General features: G+C 41.2%; 1 protein-coding gene across 4 annotated transcripts in view; it reads left to right on the forward strand.

Annotated features, from left to right (window-relative positions):
- crebrf (creb3 regulatory factor) overlaps nucleotides 1-27,543 on the forward strand; it is an 87,924-nt gene that overhangs the window by 32,802 nt on the left and 27,579 nt on the right. For all 4 annotated transcript variants that reach the window (XR_010018652.1, XM_063053553.1, XM_063053552.1 and 1 more), the window contains 3 exons: nucleotides 6,059-6,235; nucleotides 7,178-7,303; nucleotides 25,324-26,383. Coding sequence is in view for 3 of the 4 variants with exons in the window: in XM_063053553.1 (XP_062909623.1) it covers nucleotides 6,227-6,235; nucleotides 7,178-7,303; nucleotides 25,324-26,383 (1,195 nt within the window). In the remaining variant the exon portion in view is untranslated. The remainder of the gene's footprint in view (nucleotides 1-6,058; nucleotides 6,236-7,177; nucleotides 7,304-25,323; nucleotides 26,384-27,543) is intronic.

Here is a 27,543-nt window from a genome sequence, read left to right on the forward strand (position 1 = left end):
GCTCAACGAAGCGGTCCCCCAGTCTGCGTCGGGTTTCACTGATGTAAAGGAGGCCGCACCTGATGCAATAGATGACCCCAACGGACTCACAAGTGAAGTGTTGTCTCACCTGGAAGGACTGTTTGGGGCCCTGAATGGTTGCAAGAGATGAGGTGTAGGGACAGGTGTAGCACTTACCTTACAGGGGTAAATGCCGGGTGGGAGATCAGTGGGGATGGACGTGCGGATACGAGAGTTGCGGAGGGACCGATCCCTGCAGAAAGTGGAGAGGGAAAGATGTGCTTAGTGGTAGGGTCCTGTTGAAGGTGACGGAAGTTGCGGAGGATAATGTGCTGGATCCGGAGGCTGGTGGGGTGGTAGGTAAGGACAAGGGGAACTCTTGTGAAGTAACATTTTACTTGTGAGTCTGTTGGGGTCACCTATTGCATCCGGTGCTCCCGGTGCGGCCTCCTTTACGTCGGTGAAACCCGAAGCAGATTGGGGGACCGCTTTGTCGAGCACCTCCGCTCCGTCCACTACAACAGACAGTATCTCCCGGTAGCCACCCACTTCAACTCTGCTTCCCACTCCCATTCGGATATGTCCATACATGGCCTCCTCTACTGCCATGATGAGGCTAAATTCAGGTTGGAGGAGCAACACCTCATATACCGTCTAGGTAGTCTCCAGCCCATTGGTATGAACATAGAATTCTCCAACTTCCGGTAATTCCCTCCCCCTCCCTTCCTCTATCCTTATTTCACTCTACCCCCTCCCCCAGCTCCCTCATGGTTCCGCCTCCTTCTTCTACTACCCATTATTTTCAGGGCTATGATGTCGATGCTTCCCCTCCCCCACCCCTTTGTCTTTCAAATTACTGGTCTTTCAACTGAAGCTACAAGCATTCTTCAAATCCTTCCCTATCTTTCATTCCTCAGTCCTGACGAAGGGTTCCGGCCCAAAACGTCGACTCATCGTTTCTAACTGATGCTGCCCGACCTGCTGAGTTCATCCAGCGTACTGAAAGTGTTGCTTTGGTCACAGCATCTGCAGTTTATTTTGTGTTTAAAATTCATTGATGAATTAGATGGCTGCATTGATAACTGACTTATTGGCTATGAAGTTGCTTTTGTGAATTTCAGTTGTGAATGTTATTTGCTTACTTTTATTGTTTGCATAAGTTGTTTTTCTGCACATTGGATGTTTGATGTCTTTTTTGAATGGGTTTGATTCGGTTTCTTTGTAGCTGCCTGTAAGGAGACAAATCTCAGATTGTACTGTGTATAGGGTACATACTTTAATAATGTACTTTGAACTTTGAACGTGGATGAAAATCTGACACTTTGAATGGCTGCATCAGTACGTATGTGTGATGAACAAGTGTAAGACAAAGACAGCTTACTAGCACATAAATTCAGAGTCAGAAATCATGGTGATCCCAAGCTTTCTCTTTATATATTCCAAAATCCAAAAATACAGTATCCAAAATCCAAAACACTTTTGACCCCAAGCGTTTTGAATATGGGGTACTCAAACTGCATTTGCTCGACTTGTTTACATTTCTTAAATTAAAATTACTTTATTCTTTGCAAATACAGTGGATTCCAGTTAATTGGACACATCGAGACTAGTACATTTTGGCCCAATTAAACGGTTGTCCCAATTAGCTAAGTTTTATGGAAATAGTTAAAAAGGTATTAAAAATACAAACTGAGTAACAAATTATGCATTTAAATGAAATACAGAACAAATTAGGACATTACCAATAGTACTACAGTACTATAACTGTATTAGTTCCCTATAGTGATTGATGGGGGAATTAATCCAATGTACACAATGAACAAAATCAGTGCAGGCACCTTGTGCAGATAATGGACTGCCTTAATATAATAGTTTCAATGATTGCATCCTCCAAAGCTTCATTTTCATTGTAACATTCAAAATGAGCTTCAAATTGTTTGTAGTCCTTAACTTGTTGAAGTAGTGAAGTAATTCCATTTTCACTCCTGGCCAAATCTGGCATCTTTAAGCCTGAATGCTTGAAACCGCAGTGAGCAAAATAGTTAAGAATTGTCTTACTGCTTATTTCTCGCCAACTATCAGTAATAAAAATCACTTTCTGTACACAAACACGCAGCTGATGCTATGATAACTAAAACTGTTTACTATAAGGACAGCATTATGTAACAGCCATACAAGAGCAGATGACTGGCACTAGTTACAACCTGTTCGGCAAGTCTTCTGCCCCATTTAAGTAGCATAGTGTCCCAAATAAACGGAGAAAATCATGAAAGTTGTCTTGATTTGTTTTTGATCTTAAGCGTTGTATCAAATAAGTGGCTGCCCTGATTAACTGATGGCGAAATTAACTGGAAGCCACTGTGTTGTCTTTCTATCTAGTCCATTTGCCTCAGGAGGAGGAGAAGATGGCGACGTGGCCACTCTGGTGAATGATATCTGTTATCTGTCAAGTAGGGTGCCATGCACAATCCTGATCTGATGGAGGCAGATGTGAAAGCACGGAGGAACAGCTGGAGAAACTTCTGAAATGCCTGCTTCGCTGCCGCTGCGCGATCCAGAATCTCTGGCAGAGAAGGCCCCAAGTCCTCGGCTTTGCTTGTTGCTCGGTGGCCGGGGCGAGGTCAAAGTGCTCGGCAGAGGATGGTGCTCGGGAGGCTGTATGGGAGGGGCTGGTCGGAGGCTCGAAGTTTTCGGACAGACTCAGAGTCCACTGTGGTCAGGTGCTTCCAATGCATTGGCAAGTTGTTGGCGCCTGCAGGTTTATGGCAGGGAGAGTTTCTCCCTTTGCCGCTTACTATCGGGAGTCGATCGGAAGTATGAAACCTTTTTTTTTACTATGCCCATGGTCTGCTCTTTATCAAATTATGGTATTGTTTTGCACTGCTGTAACTATATGTTATAATTACGTGGTTTTGTCAGTGTTAGTCTTTGGTTTGTCCTGTTTTTTTGTGATATCACTTTGGAGGAACATTGTACCATTTCTTGATGCATGCATTTCTAAATGACAATAAATGAGTACTGAGTGTCCTCATAATCTAATCTAATGCTGTAGTCCTGTGTATTTTGATCTTAAATTGTCGTACAGGATTATTGACCTACCAGTTATGACTTTCCTGCTCCAAATTGTTAATATAAAATTTAGCTCTGAACCTGATTTTGATCTTTGGTGATTAGTTTTACGAAGTTTGTTTTCACTCAATGTCTTCAGATATTCCTCTGAATGAACTGCTTTTAATTGACTGGTGTAGTGTCTAGTTGATTCCTTCACAGATATAGATTAGATCTGTATATTTGCAGTCTACTCTGTTGGCAGCCTGCATCTCCAACTGTATTTCCCTTAATTGAATTCACAATCTGTTAATTTTCCCAGTTATCCCATCTGGCTGAAGGGACCAATGTACATTTACAAGTTTACCAATGACCAGAATTTGGAGGAATAAGTAGTGATGAGGATGCGAAGAGACTTCAAAAGGATATAGGCGTATTAATCAAGTGGACAGTGATGTGACAGCTGGAGTACAATGTGTAAAATGTGATTTATCCACTTCACAGGAAAAAATGCCTTGTGTTTTTTAAATGTCAAGAAACTGGAAATTATTGATGTTCAAAGGGACCTGAATGTCCAATGTAATAGTCACTTAAAGCTAACACACAAGCAGTTAGGAAAGAAAATGGTATATTGTCCTTTACTGCAAGATAATTTGAGTATAAAAGAAAGATATCTTACTATAATTATATAAGACTTCAGTGAGAATAAATCTAGAGTATTGTGTCCTAAAGAATGCATATGCTACAGAGGAAGTGCAACAAAGACCAATTTCTAGAATGGTGATATGTCATATGAGAAGATTTTGTAAGTTAAACCTCTAATGTTTAGAAAACAAACAAGAGGTGGCTTTTCAAAATATGCAAACTTCCTGGAAACTCTTGACAGGGTAGCTATTTGAGAGAATATTTCCTAGACTATTGAATGTGGAATTAAGAGACAAGCTCAAAATATTGGGTGGACCATTTGGGACTAAACCAAAGATAATTTTTCTTTTGGCCAGAGTTTTGGAATTCTGTGCAGTGGCAGTCACTCATTGCATAGGCATTGCTTATATTCAAAACTGAGATTAATAGATTTTTGGATATTAGAGGATCCAAAGGATATGGGATTAGGAAAGGAAAATAATGTTGAAGTGCATCATTCTTAATTTTGTTAAATAGTGAAGCAGGCCTGAGGGACTGAATAGTCTATTGCTGCTCTTCCTCCTTTGTTTGCATTTTCCTTCTATAGCTGAAGAAATAGGCCAAATCTTCCCCCTCCCCCTCTTTCCATAGAGATCCCTCTTCATATGGCTTCCTTTTCCATTTGTCCCTCCCTACTGATCACCTTCATGGCCCTTATCCCAAGTATGACCAGGGCTACACCTGCCCCTGCACCACCTCCCTCACCACCATTGAGGGCTCAAAACAGTTCTTCCAGGTGAGCTGACACTTCACATGTAAGTCTGTTGTATCAGGTGCTCCCTACATGGGTGAAGCCCAACGCAAATTGGGGACAAGGAAGAAAAAATCTGCAGATGCTGGAAATCCAAGCAACATACACAAAATGCTGGAGGAACTCAGCAGGCCAGGCAGCATCTATGGAAAAAAGTACAGTCGACGTTTCGGGCTGAAACCCTTCGGCAGGACTGCTTCGTCGAGCTCTATTTTTTGTAAAAGGCAGGATCTCCCGGTGGCTACTATTTCAATTCAACTTCCCATTCACATTCTGACATATCTGTCCATAGCCTGTTCTACTGCCATGATGAGGCCAGATTCAGTTTATTAGAACAATACCTCATATTCTGTCTGGGTAACCTCAAACCTGATGGCATAAACATCAATTTCTCTAACTGCTGGTAATTAAGAGAGGTGAGCTTGGATATCGGACCGCTGAAAATCGTCTCTGGAGATGTAGTAATGGGGACAAAGACTTGGCAGATGACCTCAATAAGTATTTTGCATCTGTCTTCACTGGGAAGTCATCAGCAGTATGTCAGAAATTTGACTGTGTCAAGGGGCAGAAATAAGATTATTTGCTACTACCAAGAAGAAGGTGCTTGGGAAGCTGAAATGTGTGAAGGTAGCTAAGTCACCTGGACCGGATGATCATACCCCATGGTTTTGAAACAGGCAGCTGAAGAAATTATGGAGACATTAGTAGTGATCTTTCAAGAATCACTAGATTCTGAGATGGTTCCAGAGGATTGGAAGATCATAAATGTCACACCATTATTTAAGAAGAGAGTGGGGAGGCAAAAGACAGAAAATTATAAGCCAGTTAGCTTGACTTCAGTAGTTCGGAAGATATAAGGATGCGGTTCTGGGGCAAATGATAAAATAGGCCATAGTCATAGTTTCCATGTAGTGGCCATTGTTACCTGAGTATACATATCACTAAATATTTGCAGACCTCTCATTGGTTTATTAGAAAGTAGTGTTTTGGTTATTTTAACCAGTGCAAGACATATGAATCTTAAAAATTGTTTGTACTCTAGTTAGTTATTTGTTCATTAAATATTTCGAAGACAATACATTATGAAATTATTATTAACATGTTTGATTTCAATTCATTGAAGAAAGGAGTTTTATTAGTCTATCATATCCATTATAAAATAGCTTAATAAAGGGAACTTCTATAAAACAACTTCACTGAAGATTCAGAATTAGAATCAGGTTTATTATGGCTGAGATATGTCGTTAAATTTGTTGTTTTGCAGCAGCAGCTTTCTTTTTACTTATAGATACTGTATTCCATTTAATTGGGCCATTGGGTAATCGGGGCAGCAGCTTATTTGGGACAACTCAAAGAACAAAAACTAATCAAGAAAGTTGCCGTTTGCTGTTCATTGACTGTTGTGTTGTGAAAAATTATGGGATAGTAGTTTAATTCTGGAGAGGAGATAAGTAATTTGGTTTAAAGAAATAAAAACTATATGTTTCATTCATCTTGTTTATGATGATCTAACGGAGCAGTGCAGTAGATTTGGGGGATATTTTTCTAATTACAGTTTGGCTTTATTTCTCCTAGGCTTGAGAGTTTAAAAAAATTATCCTGGGAGAGACTTCATGATAGTGAATTTTGTGTACTAAAGTTGACACGTTTATTCATCACTTCAACTATTTAGTAAAACTGGAAGCGACTCGATCAAAACAACAGGAAAAAATTCTCTTGGATAAAGCAGATGTGGGCGTGGGAATGCCGCAGGTGGGTTTGTAATCATATAGCTCTCGGGTCTAAAGTGATTCTGTTGCAGGATGTTTCATGCTTGCTCTGCAGTCTTGATGTTAAGATAACAATTTCAGCAATTTTGGATCTTTTACCTTTACAATAAAGTTTTAGGTTTGTCACCATTTTTATAATTTGAATAAACATTAGCGAGAATACAGTATGTAATTCTTTGTTTATAGTGATTAGTTGTGCACGAATAAGATTAGTATTTTTCAGTGTTGCTTTGTAGATGAAGCTGGAAAGTAGTTTATAATTCAGAAGTTAAAGCGATTAATGTGCTGTAATTCCCAACACAATTATTGCTACTTGGTTTCATGTCTTGGAACATATTGATGGTTCAAGAGTTAGGGATAATATGTATTCCCAACAATATATATATTTTTAAAATACATGATATTGATTTGGTAAATAGAACATAATACTGTAATTAAATTCTAATTAAGTGCCTGGAGTGAAGAACAAACATGTTTTTAAATGAAAATTATTTTCAGAAATCTAAATAGAAGATTTATTGAATTTCTTTTGACCCTAAAGGTACCAACCATTGAGTTGAGGGAAGGACTGGGTTATATGAATGCCCCATCATTAACCATTTAAACATAGGCAATTTATTCAGAAAACAGTAGATGATACAGATTTTTTTTCAATAAATAGGTGCATGGATAGGAGAGGTTAGAGAGATAACAGAGTAGAGTGGAAATGATGGAACATCTTGGTTGGCAGGTCAAATAATTTGTTGCTATGCTGTATGACGTTCTAAATCTAAGAAAAGTACAGTAATTTATTTAGAAAAATGCCGCATAGGGGTTAATTTTACAACAGTAGCATCCATGTTATTAATAGAAATAACTCTCAGTTTTGTGCTTCTTAAATGAACTATGATTCTATTAATGACTTGTATATCAATTTTCTTTATAGCCCAATGTTAGTGGAATGGATCCTCCATTTGGGGATGCCTTTCGTAGCCGCACATTTTCAGATCAGGCCTTAACCAGCACGGATTTGTTGGGGAATAACTCTGATCCTGATTTCATATATGAACTGGTAAGAGTCATATTTTAGATGTCATTTAAAACTAGTTTACTCTCTTTAATCTTCTTATTACCTGCTATTTTCACCATGTACCATTATCCATAACTTTTCGACATTGTTCCTCTTCTCTGGATAGCACACGTTCTGGTTGGTATGGCTGTATCACTGTCAACTATAGTTCAGCTGACCATTCTTAATACTAAATTCTAGAGATGGATTGTTTGCAGGGTATTCAGTCGTGATAGTTAGGTAACAATGAAACCAAATTTTGCCTGTTTCAAAATATGCACCCCTATTAGGAGGATTGAATAGCATTGAAACTAGGGAAAAGGTATGTTTGTGGTTCCAAGAGAAAACATGATATATTATCTAATGCCCCAATTGAGAGGAGCCAAGTGTAGGAGCAGGAGTAGTCTATATGTTACTTTGAGCCTGAGTTACAGTTTGTCATAATTGTGGCAGATCCTCTTCAGGTCTGTTCTTCTACACTACTGCAATACCATTTATTCTCTTAATATCCAGAAAACTATCAATGCCTGTTTTCAATTAACTCAACAACTGAGCTTCCACAGCCCTCCATGATAGTGGATTTCATGATTCACCACTTTCTTGGTTAAGAAATTTCTGTTTTATCTTAATCCCAAGGCACTCACATGAACTGAGATGAAGAGCATTGAGAGGTTGGTCATGGCTACAATTGACTCCTCATGGAACGAGGACCTGGACCCACTGCAATTTGCCTAGTGTCACAGCAGGTTTATAGCAGATGCAGCCTCACTAGATCAACACTCCATTTTGGAACATCTAGACAACAGTAGAACAGTATTAATCAACAAGCTTCAAAACCTCCCTCTATAATTGGATGCTTGACTTTCTTATCGGGAGACCACAGTTAGTGCGAATTGGAAATAACATTACTTCTTCACTGATAATTAACATAGGTGCACCTCAAGGATGCGTGCTTAGCTGGTTGCTCTATTATCTTTACACCATGACTGTGTGGCTAGCACAGCACAAATGCCATCTATAAATTCACTGATGACACAACTGTTGTTGCAGAACCTTAGGTGGAGATGAGGAGTACAGGAGTGAGGTAGATCAGCTGGTTGAGTGGTGTCACAACAACAAACTTGCTCTCAATGTAATTAATACCAAAGAATTGATTTTGGACTTCAGGAAGGGGAAGTCATGGGAACTCACACCAATCAGCAGTGGATGGGGTGAGCAGTTTCATACTCCTGAGCATCAACATCTCTGAAGATCTATCTTGGGCCCAACATATTGATGCAATTTGGAAGAAGGAATGACAGTGCCTATATTTCATTAGAAGTTTGAGGAGATTTGGTATGTCACCAAAGACTAGCAAAATTCTACAGATATACCATGGAGAGCATTCTAGTTGGTTGCATCACTGCCCGGTATGGAGTGGCCAATGCACAGGGTTGTAAAAAGCTGCAGAGGGCTGTAAACTCAATGGGTTCCATCATGGGCACTAGCCTCCCCACCAGAGGGCTTTTACAAAAGGTGATGCCTCAAAAGGCATCTATCATTAAGGACCCCCACCACTCAAAGCATACCCTCTTCTCATTACTGCTATCAAGGAGGAAGTACAGTAATCTGAAGACACACACTCAACAGCTTCTTCCCTTCTGCCATCAGATATCTGAACGATCCACGAATCCATGAACATTACCTCACTATTTTGCTCTCTTTTTGTACCACTTATTTATATGTATATTTCTCATTGTAACTTAGAGCAAGTTTTTATATATTGCACTGTACTACTGTATTGTTATATATTGTGCTGCCACAAAACAACAAATTGGTGACGTGACAGTGTTAATAAATGATCTGATTGGGATTCTGATGTCAGGCTGCTGTTTACCAATTACACCTTGGATTTCAACATCATCATCCTCACCAGACTAGCCAATAAGCTTCAAAACCTGGGCCTCTGCAGCTGTATTCTCAACTTCCTTTCAGGAGACCACTGTCAATGTGGATCAGTAGTAACGTCATCCTTGCTGATAATCAACACAGACATACCTTAAGGATGCGTGCTTAGCCCACTGCACTAATCTCCCTACACTTATGACAATGTGGCTAGGCACAGCTCAGACACTGTCTATAAATTTGCCGATGTCATCACTGTTGATGGCAGAATTTCAGATGGCGATGAGGAGGCAGGTGTGCAGGAGTGAGTTAAGTTGGCTGGTTTAATGGTGTTCCAACAATAACCACACACTCAACATCAGCAGACCAAGCAATTGCTTTTGGACTTCTGAAAGGGGTAATCAGGGGGACACACACCAGTCCTTGTTGAGGGGTCAACTGTGGAAAGGATGAGGAGTTTCAAGTTCCTAGGCATCAACGTCTTAGAGTATCTGATTTGAGCCCAAAACGTGGATGCAGTCATGTAGAAGACCAGTTTTTGAGCAATCGCTAATTGGAGATCCGAAACGAGAAGATGTAGATTCGCTGATTGAGTAAATCAACTTGCGACAGTTTGGTGTTTTGACCAGCGGCCAATCAGTGATTGGGATTGATTGGCAAGAACAAATTAAAATAAGGTAGGAGCAAGCGGAGCGGGCATTGTTAGAGTGGACAGTGTTAGAGTGGAGATTTTAAGGCTTTAGCTCTTCGAGGCTTCAGTCAGAAAAAGCAAAAAGCTGTAGGTAAATTTTCCCCCCACAATTTATTTATTGTTCTTTCTCCTACTCGAAACGCTGTCATAGGAATGCAACATCCATAATCAAAGATCCTCACAACCTAGGCCATGCTCTTTTCTCGCTGCTGTCATCAGGTAGAAGGTACAAGAGCCTCGACTCACACCACCAGATTCAAGAACAGGCGCTACCCCTCAGCCATCAGGCTCTTCAACAAAAGAGGATAATTGCACTCATCTATTGGGATGTTCCCACAACCCATGTTCTCACTTTAAGGACTTGTTATTTCATGCTCTGGTTATTTCCCTCTATTTATTGATATTTGCATTTGGAAAGTTTGTTGTCTTCTCTGCTCTACTTGATCTTTCATTGATCTTGTTATAGTTACTATTCTATATATTTGCTGAGTATACCTGCAGTAGAAACAATCTCAGGGTTTTATGTGGTTTCATATATGTACTCTGATAATAAAATTTACTTAGAACTTTGAACTTTCTTTACACTTGCTCAGTAGTACAGTAGGGATGCCAGGTAGAATAGTTGAATTGCTTCTCTCTGCAGGATGTGGGAAGTGTCTCTGATGGCTACACTTGCGAGAAGTGCATTCAGCTGCATCGTCTAACACTCCACATTAAAGAGCTGGAACTGGATGAGGGGGTAAAAGATAGGAAGTATATAGAGGTACTTACACCTAAGGTGCAGGACAGAGGAAACTGGGTGACAGGAAGGGGAAAAGGGTTAAACAGCCAGTGCAGAGTAACCCTGTGGCCATCTCCCTCAACTCTGAGGGGTGGGAGGAATGACCTAGCAGAGGAAAGTCACAGTGGTTAGGTCTCTGGCACTGAATCTGGCTTTGTGACTAAAGGAAAGGGAGGAAGAAGAGGTGAGCTATGGTGACAGCAGATTCATTAGTTAGGGAAACAGAATCAGAATCCGAATCAGATTTATTGTCACCGGCATGTGACGTGAAATTTGTTAACTTAGCAGCTGCAGTTCAATGCAATACATAATCTAGCAGAGACAAAAAAAAATCATAAATAAACAAGTAAATTAATTGTATGTGTTGAATAGATTTTTTAAAATGTGCGAAAACAGAAGTACTGTATATTAAAAACTGTGAGGTAGTGTCCAAAGCTTCAATATCCAATAGCAGAGAGGAAGAAGCTGTTCCTGAATCGCTGAGTGTGTGTCTTTTGGCTTCTGTATCTCCTACCTGATGGTAACAGTGAGAAAAGGGCATGCCCTGAGTGCTGGACGTCCTTAATAAAGGAGGTTCTGTGGATGAGATTGATATGCCTCCGGAGTGCCAGGGTCCGGAACATCTCGGATTTAGTCCTCAGCATTCTTAAATGAGATGGTGAATAGCCAGAGGTCGTAGCCCATGTCGGTTAAAAATGACATAGGTAGGAAGAGCGATGAGGTTATGCAAGGTAAGTACAGGGAGTTAGGTGCTAAGTTAAAGGTCAGGACCTCCAGGGCTGTGATCTCAAGATTGCTACCCATTCCATTTGCTAGTGAGGCCATAAATAAAGAAGATTGTGCAGCTTAACACATGGCTAAGCATTTTGTGTAGGAGGGAGGGTGTCAGATAATTTGGATTATTGGGCTCTCTTCCAGTGAAGGTGGGACCTGTACAAAAGAGACATTTTGCAGCTGAACTGGAGGGGGTTCTAATATCCTAGCAGGAAGGTTTGTAGTGCTGCATGGTGGGAGTGGAATTAAAACTAGAGTTGCAGAGGGATAGAAACATAGAAAATAAGTGCAGGAGTAAGCCTTTCGGCCCTTTGAGCCTGCACCGCCATTCATTAGGATCATGGCTGATCATCCAACTCAGAACCCTATACCTGTCTTCCCTCCATACCCCCTGATCCCTTTAGCCACAAGGGCCTTTTCTAATTCCCTCTTAAATATAGCCAATGAACTGGCCTCAACTGTTTTCCTGTGGCAGAGAATTCCACAGATTCACCACTCTCTGTGTTAAGAAGTTTTTCTTCATCTCGGTCCTAAAAGGCTTCCCCTTTATCCTCATACTGTGACCCCTCGCCCTGGACTCCCCCAACATCGGGAACAATCTTCCTGCATCTAGCCTGTCCAATCCCTTTAGAATTTTATACGTTTCAATCAGATCCCCCCTCAATCTTCTAAATTCCAGAGAGTATAAGCCTAGTCGATCCAGTCTTTCATATGAAAGCCCTGCCACCCCAGGAATCAATCTGGTGAACCTTCTTTGTACGCCCTCTATAGCAAGAATGTCTTTCCTCAGATTAGGGGACCAAAACTGCACACAATACTCCAGGTGTGGTCTCACCAAGGCCTTGTACAACTGCAGTAGAACCTCCCTGCTCCTGTACTCGAATCCTCTTGCTATGAATGCCAGCATAACATTTGCCTTTTGCACCGCCTGCTGTACCTGTGTGCCAACTTACAATGACTGGTGTACAGTGACACCCAGGTCTCGTTGCACCTCCCCTTTTCCTAATTGGCCACCATTCAGATAATAATCTGTTTTCCTGTTCTTGCCACCAAAGTGGATAACCTCACATTTTTCCCACATTAAATTGCATCTGCCATGAATTTGCCCACTCACCTAACCTATCCAAGTCACCCTGCATCCTCTTAGCATCCTCCTCACAGCTAACACTGCTGCCCAGTTTCGTGTCATCCGCAAACTTGGAGATGCTGCATTTAATTCCTTCGTCTAAGTCATTAATATATATTGTAAACAACTGGAGTCCCAGCACTGAGCCTTGCGGTACCCCACCAGTCACTGCCTGCCATTCTGAAAAGGTCCCGTTTATTCCCACTCTTTGCTTCCTGTCTGCCAACCAATTCTCTATCCACATCAATACCATACCCCCAATACCGTGTGCTTTAAGTTTGCACACTAATTTCCTGTGTGGGACCTTGTCAAAAGCCTTTTGAAAATCCAAGTATACCATATCCACTGGTTCTCCCCTATCCACTCTACTAGTTACATCCTCAAAAATTCTATGAGTTTCGTCAGACGTGATTTTCCTTTCACAAATCCATGCTGACTTTGTCCGATGATTTCACCGCTTTCCAAATGTGCTGTTATCACATCTTTGATAACTGACTGTAGCATTTTCTCCACCATTGATGTCAGGCTCACTGGTCTATAATTCCCCAGTTTCTGTCTCCCTCCTTTTTTAAAAAGCGAGGTTATATTAGCCACCCTCCAATCCTCAGGAACTAATCCAGAATCTAAAGAGTTTTGAAAAATTATCACTAATGCATCCACTATTTCTTGGGCTACTTCCTTAAGCACTCTGGGATGCAGACCATCTGGCCCTGGGGATTTACCTGCCTTCAATCCCTTCAATTTACCTAACACCACTTCCCTAATAACATGTATTTCCCTCAGTTCCTTCATCTCACTCGACCCTTGGTCCCCTACTATTTCCGGAAGATTATTTATGTCCTCCTTAGTGAAGACAGAACCAATGTAGTTATTCAGTTGGTCAGCCATGTCCTTGTTCCCCATAATCAATTCACCTGTTTCTGACTGTAAGGGACCTACATTTGTCTTAACCAGTCTTTTTCTTTTCACATATCTATAAAAGCTTTTACAGTCAGTTTTTATGTTCCCTGCCAGCTTTCTCTCATAATCTTTTTTCCCTTTCCTAATTAAGCCCTTTGTCCTCCTCTGCTGGACTCTGAATTTCTCCCAGTCCTCAGGTGTGCTGCTTTTTCTGGCTAATTTGTATGTTTCTTCTTTGGAATTGATACTATCCCTAATTTCCCTCGTCAGCCATGGGTGCACTACCTTCCCTGATTTATTCTTTTGCCAAACTGGGATGAACAATTGTTGTACTTCATCCATGCGATCTTTAAATGCTTGCCATTGCATATCCACTGTCAACCCTTTAAGTATCATTTGCCAGTCTATAGAAACCATAGAAAGAAACCATAGAAAAACGACAGCACAGAAACAGGCCTTTTGGCCCTTCTTGGCTGTGCCAAACCATTTTCTGCCTAGTCCCACTGACCTGCACACGGACCATATCCCTCCATACACCTCCCATCCATGTATCTGTCCAATTTATTCTTAAATGTTAAAAAAAGAACCCGCATTTACCACCTCGTCTGGCAGCTCATTCCATACTCCCACCACTCTCTGTGTGAAGAAGCCCCCCCTAATGTTCCCTTTAAACTTTTCCCCCCTCACCCTTAACCCATGTCCTCTGGTTTTTTTCTCCCCTTGCCTCAGTGGAAAAAGCCTGCTTGCATTCACTCTATCTATACCCATCATAATTTTATATACCTCTATGAAATCTCCCCTCATTCTTCTACGCTCCAGGGAATAAAGTCCTCACCTATTCAACCTTTCTCTGTAACTGAGTTTCCCAAGTCCCGGCAACATCCTTGTAAACCTTCTCTGCACTCTTTCAACCTTATTAATATCCTTCCTGTAACTGAACACAATACTCCAGATTCGACCTTACCAATGCCTTATACAACCTCATCATAACATTCCAGCTCTTATACTCAATACTTTGATTAATAAAGGCCAATGTACCAAAAGCTCTCTTTATGACCCTATCTACCTGTGACGCCACTTTTAGGGAATTTTGTATCTGTATTCCCAGAAACCTCTGTTCTACTGCACTCCTCAGTGCCTTACCATTAACCCTGTATGTTCTACCTTGGTTTGTCCTTCCAACGTGCAATACCTCACACTTGTCTGTATTAAACTCCATCTGCCATTTTTCAGCCCATTTTTCCAGCTGGCCCAAGTCCCTCTGCAGGCTCTGAAAACCTTCCTCACTGTCTACTACACCTCCAATCTTTGTATCACCAGCAAATTTGTTGATCCAATTTACCACAGTATCATCCAGATCATTGATATAGATGACAAATAACAATGGACCCAGCACTGATCCCTGTGGCACACCACGAGTCACAGGCCGCCACTCGGAGAAGCAATTCTCTATTACCACTCTTTGGCTTCTTCCATTGAGCCAATGTCTAATCCAATTTACCACCTCTCCATGTATACCTAGCGACTGAATTTTCCTAACTAACCTCCCATGTGGGACCTTGTCAAAGGCCTTTCTGAAGTCCATGTAGGCAATATCCACTGCCTTCCCTTCATCCACTTTCCTGGTAACCTCCTCGAAAAACTCCAATAGATTGGTCAGACATGACCTACCACGCACAAAGCCATGTTGACTCTCCCTAATAAGTTCCTGTCTATCCAAATGCTTGTAGGTTCTGTCTCTTAGTACTCCCTGCAATAACTTACCTACTACCGATGTTAAATTTACCGGCCTATAATTTCCCGGATTACTTTTCGATCCTTTTTTAAACAACGGAACAACATGAGCTACTCTCCAATCCTCCGGCACCTCACCTGTAGACAGCGACATTTTAAATATTTCTGCTAGGGCCCCTGCAATTTCAACACTAGTCTCCTTCAAGGTCCAAGGGAACACCCTGTCAGGTCCTGGGGATTTATCCACTTTAATTTTCCTCAAGACAGCAAGCACCTCCTCCTTTTCAATCTGAACAGTTTCCATGATCTCACTACTTGTTTCCCTTAATTCCATAGACTTCATGCCAGTGTCCTTAGTAAATACAGACGCAAAAAACCTATTTAAGATCTCCCCCATTTCCTTTGGTTCCGCACATAGCCGACCACTCTGACCTTCAAGAGGACTAATTTTATCCCTTACAATCCTTTTGCTCTTAATATACCTGTAAAAGCTCTTTGGATTATCCTTCACTTTGACTGCCAAGGCAGCCTCATGTCTTCTTTTAGCCCTCCTGATATCTTTCTTAAGTATTTTCTTGCACTTATACTCCTCAAGCACCTTATTTACTCCCTGTTTCCTATACATATCATACCAACTCCCTCTTCTTCTTTATCAGAGTTGCAATATCCCTTGAGAACCAAGGTTCCTTATTCCTATTTACTTTGCCTTTAATCCTGACAGGATCATACAAACTCTGCACACTCAAAATTTCTCCTTTGAAGGCTTCCCACCTACTGATCACATCTTTGCCAGAGAACAACCTGTCCCAATCCACGCTTTTTAGATCCTTTCTCATTTCTTCAAATTTGGCCTTCTTCCAGTTCAGAACCTCAACCTTAGGACCAGATCTATCCTTGTCCATGATCAGGTTGAAACTAATGGTGTTATGATCATTGGAACCAAAGTGCTCCCCTACAGAGACTTCTGTCACTTGCCCTAACTCGTTTCCTAACAGGAGATCCAATATTACATCCCCTCTAGTTGGTCCCTCTATATATTGATTTAGAAAACTTTCCTGAACATATTTTACAGACTCTAAACCAACTAGACCCCTAACAGTATGGGAGTCCTAATCAATATATGGAAAATTAAAATCCCCTACCACCACAACTTTATGTTTCCTGCAGTTGCCTGCTATCTCTCTGCAGATTTGCTCTTCTAATTCTTGTTGACTATTGGGTGGTCTGTAATACAACCCCACTAATGTGGCCATACCTTTCCTGTTTCTCAGCTCCACTCATAAGGACTCACTAGACAAGCCCTCTAACCTGTCCTGCCTGAGCACTGCTGTAATATTTTCCCTAACAAGCAATGCTACTTCCCCACCTTTCATTCCTCTGCCTCGATCACATCTGAAACATCGGAACCCTGGAAAATTAAGCTGCCTGTCCTGCCCCTCCTGTAGCCAAGTTTCACTAATTGCTATAACGTCATAATTCCATGTGTCAATCCACGCCTTCAGCTCATCTGCCTTCCCCGCAATACACCTAGCATTGAAATATATACACCTCAGAAGATTTTTACCACCACTCACAACCTTTTTATTAGCGGATTTGCTTGAGCTTTTAACATCATTTATTTTCACCCCAGCCATACTGTCAGCTCTGGCAGCCTGGTTCCCATCCCCCTGCAAATCTAGTTTAAAGCCTCCCCAATAGCACTAACAAACCTCCCTGAAAGGATATTGGTGCCCCTGTAGTTCAAGTGTAACCCGTCTCTCTTGTACAGGTCCCACCTGCCCCAGAAGAGGTCCCAATGATCCTGAAGTCTGAAACCCTGCCCCCTACACCATTTCCTCAGCCACTTGTTCATCCTCCAGAGCATCCTATTCTTACCCTCACTGGCACGTAGCAATCCTGAGATTACCACCCTTGAGGTCCTGCTTTTCAACTTCCTACCAAGCTCTCTATATTCACTCTCCAGGACCTCCTCACTCTTCCTTGCTATGTCATTGGTACCGATGTGCACCACGCATCTAGCTGATCACCCTCCCACTTCAGAATGTCATGCAAGCGATCAGAGACATCCTTGACCCAGGCACCCGGGAGGCAACAAACCATCCTGGATTCTCTGTCACGACCACAGAACCTCCTATCTGCACCTCTAACTATCGAGTCCCCTATCACTACCGCTCTCCTCTTTTTCCACCCTCCCTTCTGCACTTCAGAGCCAGACTCAATGCCAGAGATCTGGCTACTGCAGCTTGTCCTAGGTAAGTCATCCCCCGCCAACAGTATCCAATGTGGTATACTTGTTGAGGGGAATGGCCACAGGGGAACCCTGCTCTGCCTGCCCTTTCTGCTTCCCTCGCCTGACAGTGACCCAATTTCCTGTCCTCTGCTCCTTTGGCGTAACTACCTCCCTGTAGCTACTATCTATAATCTCCTCATTCTCCCGAATGATCCGCAGGTCATCCAGCTCCTGCTCCAGTTCCCTAACGCGGTTTGTTAGGAGCTGTAGCTGGATGTGCTTCTTGCAGGTGTCGTTATCAGGGACACCGGAGGGCTCCCTGACTTCCCACATCCTGCAAGAGGAGCATTCCAACATCCTGCCTGGCATTCTCTCTACTCTAAACAATCTGAACAAAAAACTTCCTGGAACCTACCCTGTTCTCGCCAAAGCCTGTTGAGCCAAAGCCGTCCCACTCTGACTCAGTCCACTCCGACGATGGCCGCTGTATATGGCGGTCTGTTTTTAAACCTTGGTGCGCTACGTCATGCGCCTGCGCAGTGCAGACCCTTCTCCCCGAGCAGTGTTTTAAAAAAAAGCGACTTTTTCTACCCAATTTCTTCACTCCCTTCTTTTCAGCTGCTTGCTTCGACTGAAACTATCTTAGCTAATTATGTCTCATACCTTCAAAGTTACCCTTCTTTAAGTTCAGAACCTTTGTTTCTGAATTAACTATGTCACTCTCCATCTTAATGAAGAATTCCACCATATTATGGTCACTCTTACCCAAGGGGCCTCGCACGACAAGATTGCTAACTAACCCTTCCTCAATGCTCAATACCCAGTTCAGAATGGCCTGCTCTCTAGTTGGTTCCTCGACATGTTGGTTCAGAAAATTATCCCGCATACATTCCAAGAAATCCTCATCCTCAGCACCCTTACCAATTTGGTTCACCCCAATCTATATGTAGATTGAAGTCACCCATTATAACTGCTGTTCCTTTATTGCACGCGTTTCTAATTTCCTGTTTAATGCCATCCCCAACCTCACTACTACTGTTAGGGGCCTGTACACAACTCCCACCAGCGCTTTCTGCCCCTTAGTGTTATGCAGCTCTATCCATATTGATTCCACATCCTCCCGGCTAATGTCCTTCCTTTCTATTGCATTAATCTCCTCTCTAACCAGCAATGCCACCCCACCTCGTTTTCTTTCATGTCTTTCCCTCCTGAATATTGAATATCCCTGAATATTGAGCTCCCATCCTTGGTCACCCTGGAGCCATGTCTCTGTGATCCCAACTATATCATATTCGTTAATAATTATCTGCACATTCAATTCATCCACCTTGTTACGAATGCTCCTTGCATTGACACACAAAGCCTTGAGGCTTGCTTTTAGAACACTCTTAGCCTTTATACAATTATGTTGAAAAGTGGACCTTTTTGATTTTTGCCCTGGATTTGCCAGCCTGCCACTTTTACTTTTCACTTCTACCCTCATTTTACACTCCTCTGTCTCTGTGCACTTGTTCCCAGCCCCCTGCCACATTAGTTTAAATCCTCCTGAACAACAGTGGAAAATGCTCCCCCTAGGACATTGGTTCCAATCCAGCCCGGGTGCAGACCGTCCTGTTTGTACCGGTCCCACCTCCTCCAGAACTCCTCCCCCTTGCACCATTTTTGATGGGTGGTAACCTGGATGGGAACCAGAGTGCCAGAACAGATAGTAGAGAGGTTCTAGAGACAGATGTTGTTAAGATCTCAGACAAAGTCAGGAATCAAAAGGTTGAACGTGGTATGATTACTGGCCTGAGTTATATTTCAATGCAAGAAGTATTATAGGAAAGGCAAGTGAGCTGAGGGCATGAATCAACACATGGAATTATGATATTGTAGTTATTAGTAAACTTGGTTGCTGGAGGGGCAGGACTGGCAGCTCCATATTCTGGGGTTCTGGTGTTTTACATGCAACAGAGGGGGAGGGATTCAAGGAGGAGGTGTGGCATTACTAGTCAGGGAAAATTGTCATGGCATGCTTTGTTAGGACAGACTGGAGAACTCATCTAGTGAGACATTATGGGTGGAACTGAGGAATAGGAAACCTATGACCATGTTAATTGGGCTATATTACAGACTACCCAACAGTCTGTGGGATTTAGAGGAATAAATCTGTAGAGAGATCACAGACTGCTGCAAGAAACCTAAGGTTGTTATAGTGGGTGATTTTAACTTTCCACATATTGTGGCTCCCATACTGTAAAAAAAGACTAGATGGGATAGAGTTTGGCAAACATGTTCAGGAAAGTTTCCTTAATCACTACATAGAATTTCCAAGGAGAGAGTGTGCGATACTTATTTTGCTATTAGAGAATGAGACAGGGCAGATGCCAATAGTTTCAAAGTAAGTATGGAAAAACATAGGTCTGGTCCATGAATTGAGATTCTAAATTGGAGAAAGGCCAATTTTGATGGTGTCAGAAAGGGTTGGCAATTGTGTATTGGGGCAGGCTGTTTTCTGGAAAAGGTGTACTTGGTAAGTGGGGTACCTTCAAAAATTCAATTTTGAGAGTACCAAGCTTGTATGGACAGTGGCATGCAAAAATGTGGGCACCCCGGTCAAAATTTGCACACCTTTTCTCATTGTGGTCGTAAAGTTCTATTCAAAAGGTTCAAAGGAACATCTAAACAAGCCTGCTGCAATTTGGAAACAAGTCCTGTGGACTGATGAAGTTAAAATAGAACTTCTTAGCCGCAATGAGCAAAGGTATGTTTGGAGAAAAAAGGGTGCAGAATTTAATGAAAAGAACCCCTCTCCAACTGCTAAACACGGGGGTGGATCGATCATGCTTTGGGCTTGTGTTGCAGCCAGTGGCACAGGGAATATTTACTGGTAGAGAGAAGAATGAATTCAATTAAATACCAGCAAATTCTGGAAGCAAACATCACACCGTCTGTAAAAAAAAAGCCGAAGATGAAAAGAGGATGACTTCTACAACAGGATAATGAACCTAAACACACCTCAAAATCCACAATGGACTACCTCAAGAGGCGCAAGCTGAAGGTTTTGCCATGGCCCTCACAGTCCCCTGACCTAAACATCATCCAGAATCTGTGGATAGACCTCAAAAGAGCAGTGTATGAAAGACAGCCCAAGAATCTCACAGAACCAGAAGCCTTTTACAAGGACGAATGGGCGAAATCCCCCAAACAAGAATTGAAAGACTCTTAGCTGGCTACAAAAAGTGTTTACAAGCTGTAGTACTTGCCAAAGGGGGTGGTACTAAGTACTGCCATGCAGGGTGCCCAAACTTTTGCTTCGGGCCCTTTTCCTTTTTTGTTATTTTGAAACTGTAAAAGATCGAAATAAAAAAGTTTTCTTGCTTAAAATATTAAAGAAATGTGTCATCTTTAACTTAATGCCTTTTGGAAATCAGTTCATCTTTTACTCGCTTAGCTATTCACAATAACAGAAATTTTGACCAGGGGTGCCCAAACTTTTGCATGCCATTGTACCTGTCAGAATAAAATGTAAAGATGACAGGTTTAGGGAACCTTGGTTTTCAAGAGATACTGAAGCTCTGGTTAAGAAAAAGAAAGAGGCGCATAGCAAGTGTAAGCAGGTAGGAACAAATGGTGTACTCATGGATTATAAGAAATGCAAGAGAACAAACACTTAAGAAGGAAAACAGAAGTCATAAGGTTGCCTTCGCAGACAAGGTGAAGGAGAATCCTAAGGGATTCTCTAGATATGTTAAGAGCAAAAGGATTGCAAGAGACAAAGTTGGTTCTCTGGAAAATCAGAATGGTAATCTGTCCGTGGAGCCAAAAGAGATGGGAGATCTTAAATGGATTTTTTTTTTTGCATCTGTATTTACTCAGGAGATGGACACAGAGTCTATCTATAGAAGTGAGGGATTGATTTCATGGACCCTATACAGATTACAGAGGAGGAGATGTTTGCTGTCTTGATGGAAATTAGAGTGGACCAATCCCCAGGGTGTGACAAGATGTGCCCTTAGAGGTGTAGAAATTGCAGAGGCCCTAGCAGAGATATCTAAATAATTCTTAGCAACAGATGAGGTACTGGAGGATTGCAGGATAGCTAATGTTGTTTTGCTGTTTAAGATGGGTTGTAAAACTAAACCAGGAAATTATAGGCAGGTGAGCCTCATGTCAGAAGGGGGAAAGTTCTTGGAAGTCTTCTAAGGGATCAGATATATGAATATTTGGATAGACATGGACTGATTAGGGATAGTCAGCATGGTTTTGTGCATGGTAGGTTGTGTTTAAATAGCTTCTAGAGTTCCTCGAGGAGGTTACAATGAGATTTGATGAAGGCAAGGTGGTGGATGTTGTCTGCAAAGAGTTTAGCAGAACATTTGACATGGGAGATTGATCAAAGAAGGTTCAGTCACTTGGCATTCATGATGAGGTAGTAAATTGGATTAGATATTGGCTTTGTGGGAGAAGCCAGAAAGTAGTAATAGATGGTTGCCTCTTTGACTGGAGGCCTGTGACTACTGGAGCATTGCAGGGATAGGTGCTGGTCCTATGTTTGTTCTCTATATCAATGAACTGGATGATAATATGGTTAACTGGGTCAGCAGATTTACAGATGACACCAAGATTAGGGGTGTAATGGACAGCAAGGAAGACTATCAGAACTTGCAGTGGGATCTAGACCAGTTGGAAAAATGGGCTGAAAAATGATAAATGGAATTTAATGCAAATGAGTGTGAGGTGTTGCATTTTGGTAGGACCAACCAGGGTAGGTGTTACACAGTGAATGTTAGGGCACTGAGTAGTGCTGAAGGACAACGGGATCTTGGAATACAGATCTATAATTCAATGAAAGTGGCAGCACAGGTAGATGGGGTCGTAAAGAAAGCTTTTGGCATATTTTCCTTCACAAATCATTGTATTGGGTACAGGAGATTGGATGTTATGTTGAAGTTGTGTAAGACGTTGAGGCCTAATGTGTGCAATGTAAGTAAGGTTGAAAGATTACAGAGAAAATTTATAAGGTTGTTGCTGGTACTGGAGGACCTGAGTTATGAGGAAAGATTGAATAGGTTAGGACCTTAATCCTTGAAGTGTACAAGTTTGAGGGGAGATTTGACAAGTATACAAGATTATAAGGGATATAGATACGGTAAATGGAAGCAGGCTTTTTCCACTGAGGTTGGACGGGACAACTAGAAGTTAAGGGTGAAAGATGAAAAGTTTAAGGGGACTATGAGGAGAAGCTTCTTCACTCAGCATGTTGTGAGAGGGTGGAATGAGCTGCCAAAGAAGGTGTTGCATGTGAGCTGAATTTCAATGTTTAAGGGAAGTTTGGATAGATCCGTGGATGGTATTGATATGGAAGGTTATGGTCCCAGTGCAGGTTGGTGGGAGTAGGTATGGACTAGATGGGCTGAATGACTTGTTTTTGTGCTGTACTTTTCCATGACTCTTAAGGCATACTGTCAGTTCTGCTTCAGTAAGAATTTCTGGCATGTTACCAGAGTCTCTTGCTAATTTCTTCTGATGTACAGTAGGGAGCATTCTGAATAGTTACCTCACGGCCTGGTATGGAGCCTTCAATGTGCAGGATCACAAGAAGCTGCTGGAGGTTTGTAGACTCAGCCAGTTCCATCAAGGATGCAATCCTCCTTGCCATGGTGGTATCCATCATTAAAAGACCCTCACCATATGGGACATGCTTCTTTAGGTTACAGCTATTGGGGAGGAACCTGAAGACTCACACTCAACATATTAGGAACAGCTTCCTTCAGATCCCTATGCCTTCAGATTCTGTGTGATCAATCAATCCATAAATGCAATTTCATTATTAATCTTTTCCACTATTTATTTTGTTGTAATTTTTACATCTTGTACTGTACTGCTGCTGCAAATCAAGAAATTTCATGACACATCCAATGATAATAAACTGGATTCTTATTGTAATGAGACTTATTCAAAGATGCTGTTCTCTGCATTCACCTTTTTGAGGTGTGTAAGGGTTTTATAATTTTCTCTGCAGTTATGTCACTGTTTTTCCTAAATTCTTGAGGATATGGGCCTATCCTACTCATTCTCTCTTCATACAGCAAACTCTTCATCACAAAATTCAGCCGAATGAATCTTCATGACAAATATATATCTTAATGTAAGGAGACCAAAACTGTATAAAATACTCTGGTGCAGTTACATCAGAGTCCTGTTAGTTACAGATAGATCTTTTCACTCTCATACTCAAATCCCCTTGCAATGAAAACTAACATATCATTTGCCCTTCTAATTGCAAGTTAAGTGTACTCATGACATGAATGTAGTTGGCCGAATCAAAGGTGGTGACAAATTGACATATAGGAGAGAGGTTGAAAATCTGGTTGATGCCACTACAACCTCTCACTTAACATCAGCAAAACCAAAAAGCTGTTTATTGACTTCAGAAGGAAGAAGCTACAGGTCCATGAGCTAGTCCTCATTAGGCAATCAGAAGTGGAGATGTCGTTGCTTTAAATTCCTTAGTGTTAACATATCAGAGGATCTGTCCTGAGTCTATCACATAATTGTCATCACAAAGAAGGCATGACATTGCCTCCACTTTCTTAGAAGTTTGCATAGATTTGGCATGTCACCAAAAACTTTAACTGCCTTCTATAGAGGCATGGTGGAGAGTATACTAACCAGTTGTATCATGGCCTGGTATAGAACTACCAATACCTAGGAATGAAAAAGGCTATAGATGGTGTGGATAGGCCCAGTTAATACAGGCAAAGCCCCTTCCACCAATAAGTAAATGAAGTGTTGCCACAAAAAAGCATTGTGTAGTAGCGAAGATCCCCACCATCCATGTCCACTTTTCACAACTGCTATTCAGTAGGAAGTACAGAATCCTGTCCTTCACCACCAGGTTCAGTAACAGTTATTACCCTACAACCATCAGGCTCTTCCCTGGAATGGGATAACTTCATTCACTACTACTTTGAACTGATTCTAAGACCTATAGTCTCACTTTCAAGGACTCTTTGCAACTCATGTTTTCAGCATTATTTTTATTTGCAGTTTATCTTTTGCACATTGATTGTTTGTCAGTCTTTGTTTCTATGTAGATTTTTTGTAAAATTCTACTGTATTTCTTTTTGCACTGTAAATGTCTACAAGAAAGTGAACCTCAAGGTAGTGCATGGTAACATGCAATATACGTACCTTGATAATAAACTTACTTTGCACTTTGAACTTATTACTTATCAGTGATTTAAGTACTAGATCACAGGATTTGTTTGAACAGCAACATTTCCCAAGCTGTAAACTACTGATCAACTATTGAACAGATATTTGTTCTGTGCTCCAAAATGGATTTTTCCTCTTAATATTCCATCTATCTTGTTTCTCCTAACTAACTTGTCCATATCCCGTCAAAAACTCTTTACGTTCTCCTCATGACTCACAATCCCACCTAATTTTGTATTATCAACAAACTTGGAGATATAACATTTGGTCCTTTCTCCCAAACCATTGTTATAGATTGTGAATAACTGTGGCCTGGCCTCCAATTCCTTCAACAAAATAATGGGTTTTGAAAACAAAAACTGCAGATACTGAAAATGTCAAAGGAAAATAGTGAAATATTTACTTGAGCAAGCAGCATCAGTGTTATGTGAAGTTAAGAGCTAATGTTTCAGGTAGATAAAGAGACAGCAACCTGAAATACCACCTCTGTTTCTCTTTAAACATGCTCTGTGAGCTGTTGATTATTTCCAGCATTTTCTATTTTTATTTCAGGATATGGTTGATTTGTTCTTTATGGAGTATATTTTTGATTAAAGATTCCTTATATAATTAATAATGAAACCAACATGTGATAAAATACCATTTTTGTGTTACTTGGTCTTTAATAATGACTTTAATAGAATGTTTTCATTTCTTCCAGGATAGAGAAATGACTTGCACTCACAACTCCAGAGATGATTCTGTTACTTTGGAAGAGTGTAAAGATTTGGACATTTTAGATCCTCTAAACGAGCTACTAGATTCAGATCCTTCCTATACTTCAAACTGGGAACAATGGGACGCATGCTGGGAAGATTTAACAAAGTATACAAAATTAACCAGCTATGATATTTGGGGAACCAAGGAAGTGGATTTTCTTGGGTTAGATGATTTTTCCAGTCCTTACCAAAATGAAGAAGTCATCAGCAGAACTCCTACGTTGGCCCAGCTAAATTGTGAAGATTCGCAACCTGTTTTAGATTCATTGTATCATCCTGATTTACTAAAAAGTTTAAATCAGAATTCATTAACCTCTTCTCTGGCTGGTAAAAAACTTGCAGCAAGTAGGGCAACGCCTCCAGTGTCATCTGCTAGAAGTCCCTGTATAGATGCCTGCTTGCCTGAAACAACTCAAAAAATAGCCAGATCTATTTCTTCAAGTGCATCCGTGGACAACAGCAACAAACTACAGACACTTAACAACAAAACAGGTTCAGTTCATGTGGATAACAAAGACTTTGTAAAGAAAGCTAAAGTCTGGATTAATCCAATTTCAATTGGTAAATCAACCTTGGGTGTGACGCAAGTTACGCACAGCAACATACCAGACAATTCCTGTTGTGGTGATATTGGAGCAGTACCCAAAAAAGTGGAAAAAAATGCAGAAAGTTTACACTGTAATAAAATGCCCACCATATTCAAAGAAAACAATGACCTGTTTACTCCAACTGAAACAGTTGAAATATTGTCACAACCTGTTCCTGATCACACCCAGAAAAAGGAAGAGCATAATTATTCTTTGTTTGTTTCTGATGGTGTGAATGAACAGTCTCCTTGTATTGAACAGGAGGCAGAAGATGACGATGAGGATGAAGAAGATGACGAAGACCACGATGAAGGATTTGGTAGTGAACATGAGTATAGTGATAATGAGGAAGATGAAGATGATGAAGAGGAGGAAGACAAGGATGATGACGTCAGTGATACCTTCTCTGAACCAGGTACTACATTGTTTCCAAACTAGAAAAGCTAACATTTAAATTGTCAGTAACAATGGTATGTGGAATATGCAACACTTGGTGATTAAACCATATAGAAGCTTACACATGTACACACAGAAATACTCAAGTTTATTTGTCCCTGTTAGTGTGCATGCATTATGTGCCTGTTTTGGTTCAGGCTGTCTCCAGCTTGTATTGTTTCCTTCAGGATTTGTCATGGCACCCTTGTTCACCAGCAACTTTGATGTGTGTTACCCTTTTGAGGAGCTTATTTTTTCAATAAAATTAATTGCAGGGAGGAAGTGATGTTTAACTAACTCCAAGCGTGAATGCGAAACAAAACGTAGAGAAGAGTGCACATCTAAGCTCAGAATGATTTGAAGGTGATGGGAATAATATACGGAACACAACCAAAGGATAAAATATGCTATTTCAAAAAGAAATGCAGTATTAGTATAAGTATCGAGAAGTTATATTAACTAAGTTTGAAATTTTGTGCCGTGTTTATGCCAGCAAAGAGACAGGTAATTGTTAGCTTGATAACTTGTTACAATCTTACAATCCTTTCTTACAATCCTATATTTTCTCCACTGTCATTAACATCCCAGGAAAGAAAGGGTTAACATACAAGGATCGTTTGATGGCTTTGGGCCTGTACTCATCGGAGTTTAGGACAATAAGTGGGGATGTCATTCTAACCTATCAAATGTTGAAAGGCTTAGATAGAGTGGACATGGAGAGGACATTTCTTATACGAGGGGTGATTGATAAGTTTGTGGCCCAAGGTAGAAGGAGTCAATTTGAGAAAACCTAGCACATTTATTTTTCAACATAGTCCCCTCCTACCCTTACGCACTTAGTCCAGCGGTCGTGGAGCATACGGATCTCGGACCTCCAGAGTGTGTCTACAGCAGGGGTGATTGATAAGTTCGTGGCCTAAGGTAGAAGGAGATGAGTTATTAACTCCAAACTTTCTGCATAATCAATCAGAGTTGAACTGCATGTTCATGTAACAAGAGCTGTGTAACTCATTTCCTTCTACCTTAGGCCATGAACTTATCAATCACCCCTCATAATAGGGGAGTCTAGGGTGAAGGACACAGCCTCAGAATATAAGGGCGTCCCTTTAGATCAGAGATGAAGAATTTCTTTAGACAGAG

Source organism: Mobula hypostoma, chromosome 7 (assembly GCF_963921235.1).
Source record: "Mobula hypostoma chromosome 7, sMobHyp1.1, whole genome shotgun sequence".
Lineage (NCBI taxonomy): Eukaryota > Metazoa > Chordata > Chondrichthyes > Myliobatiformes > Myliobatidae > Mobula > Mobula hypostoma.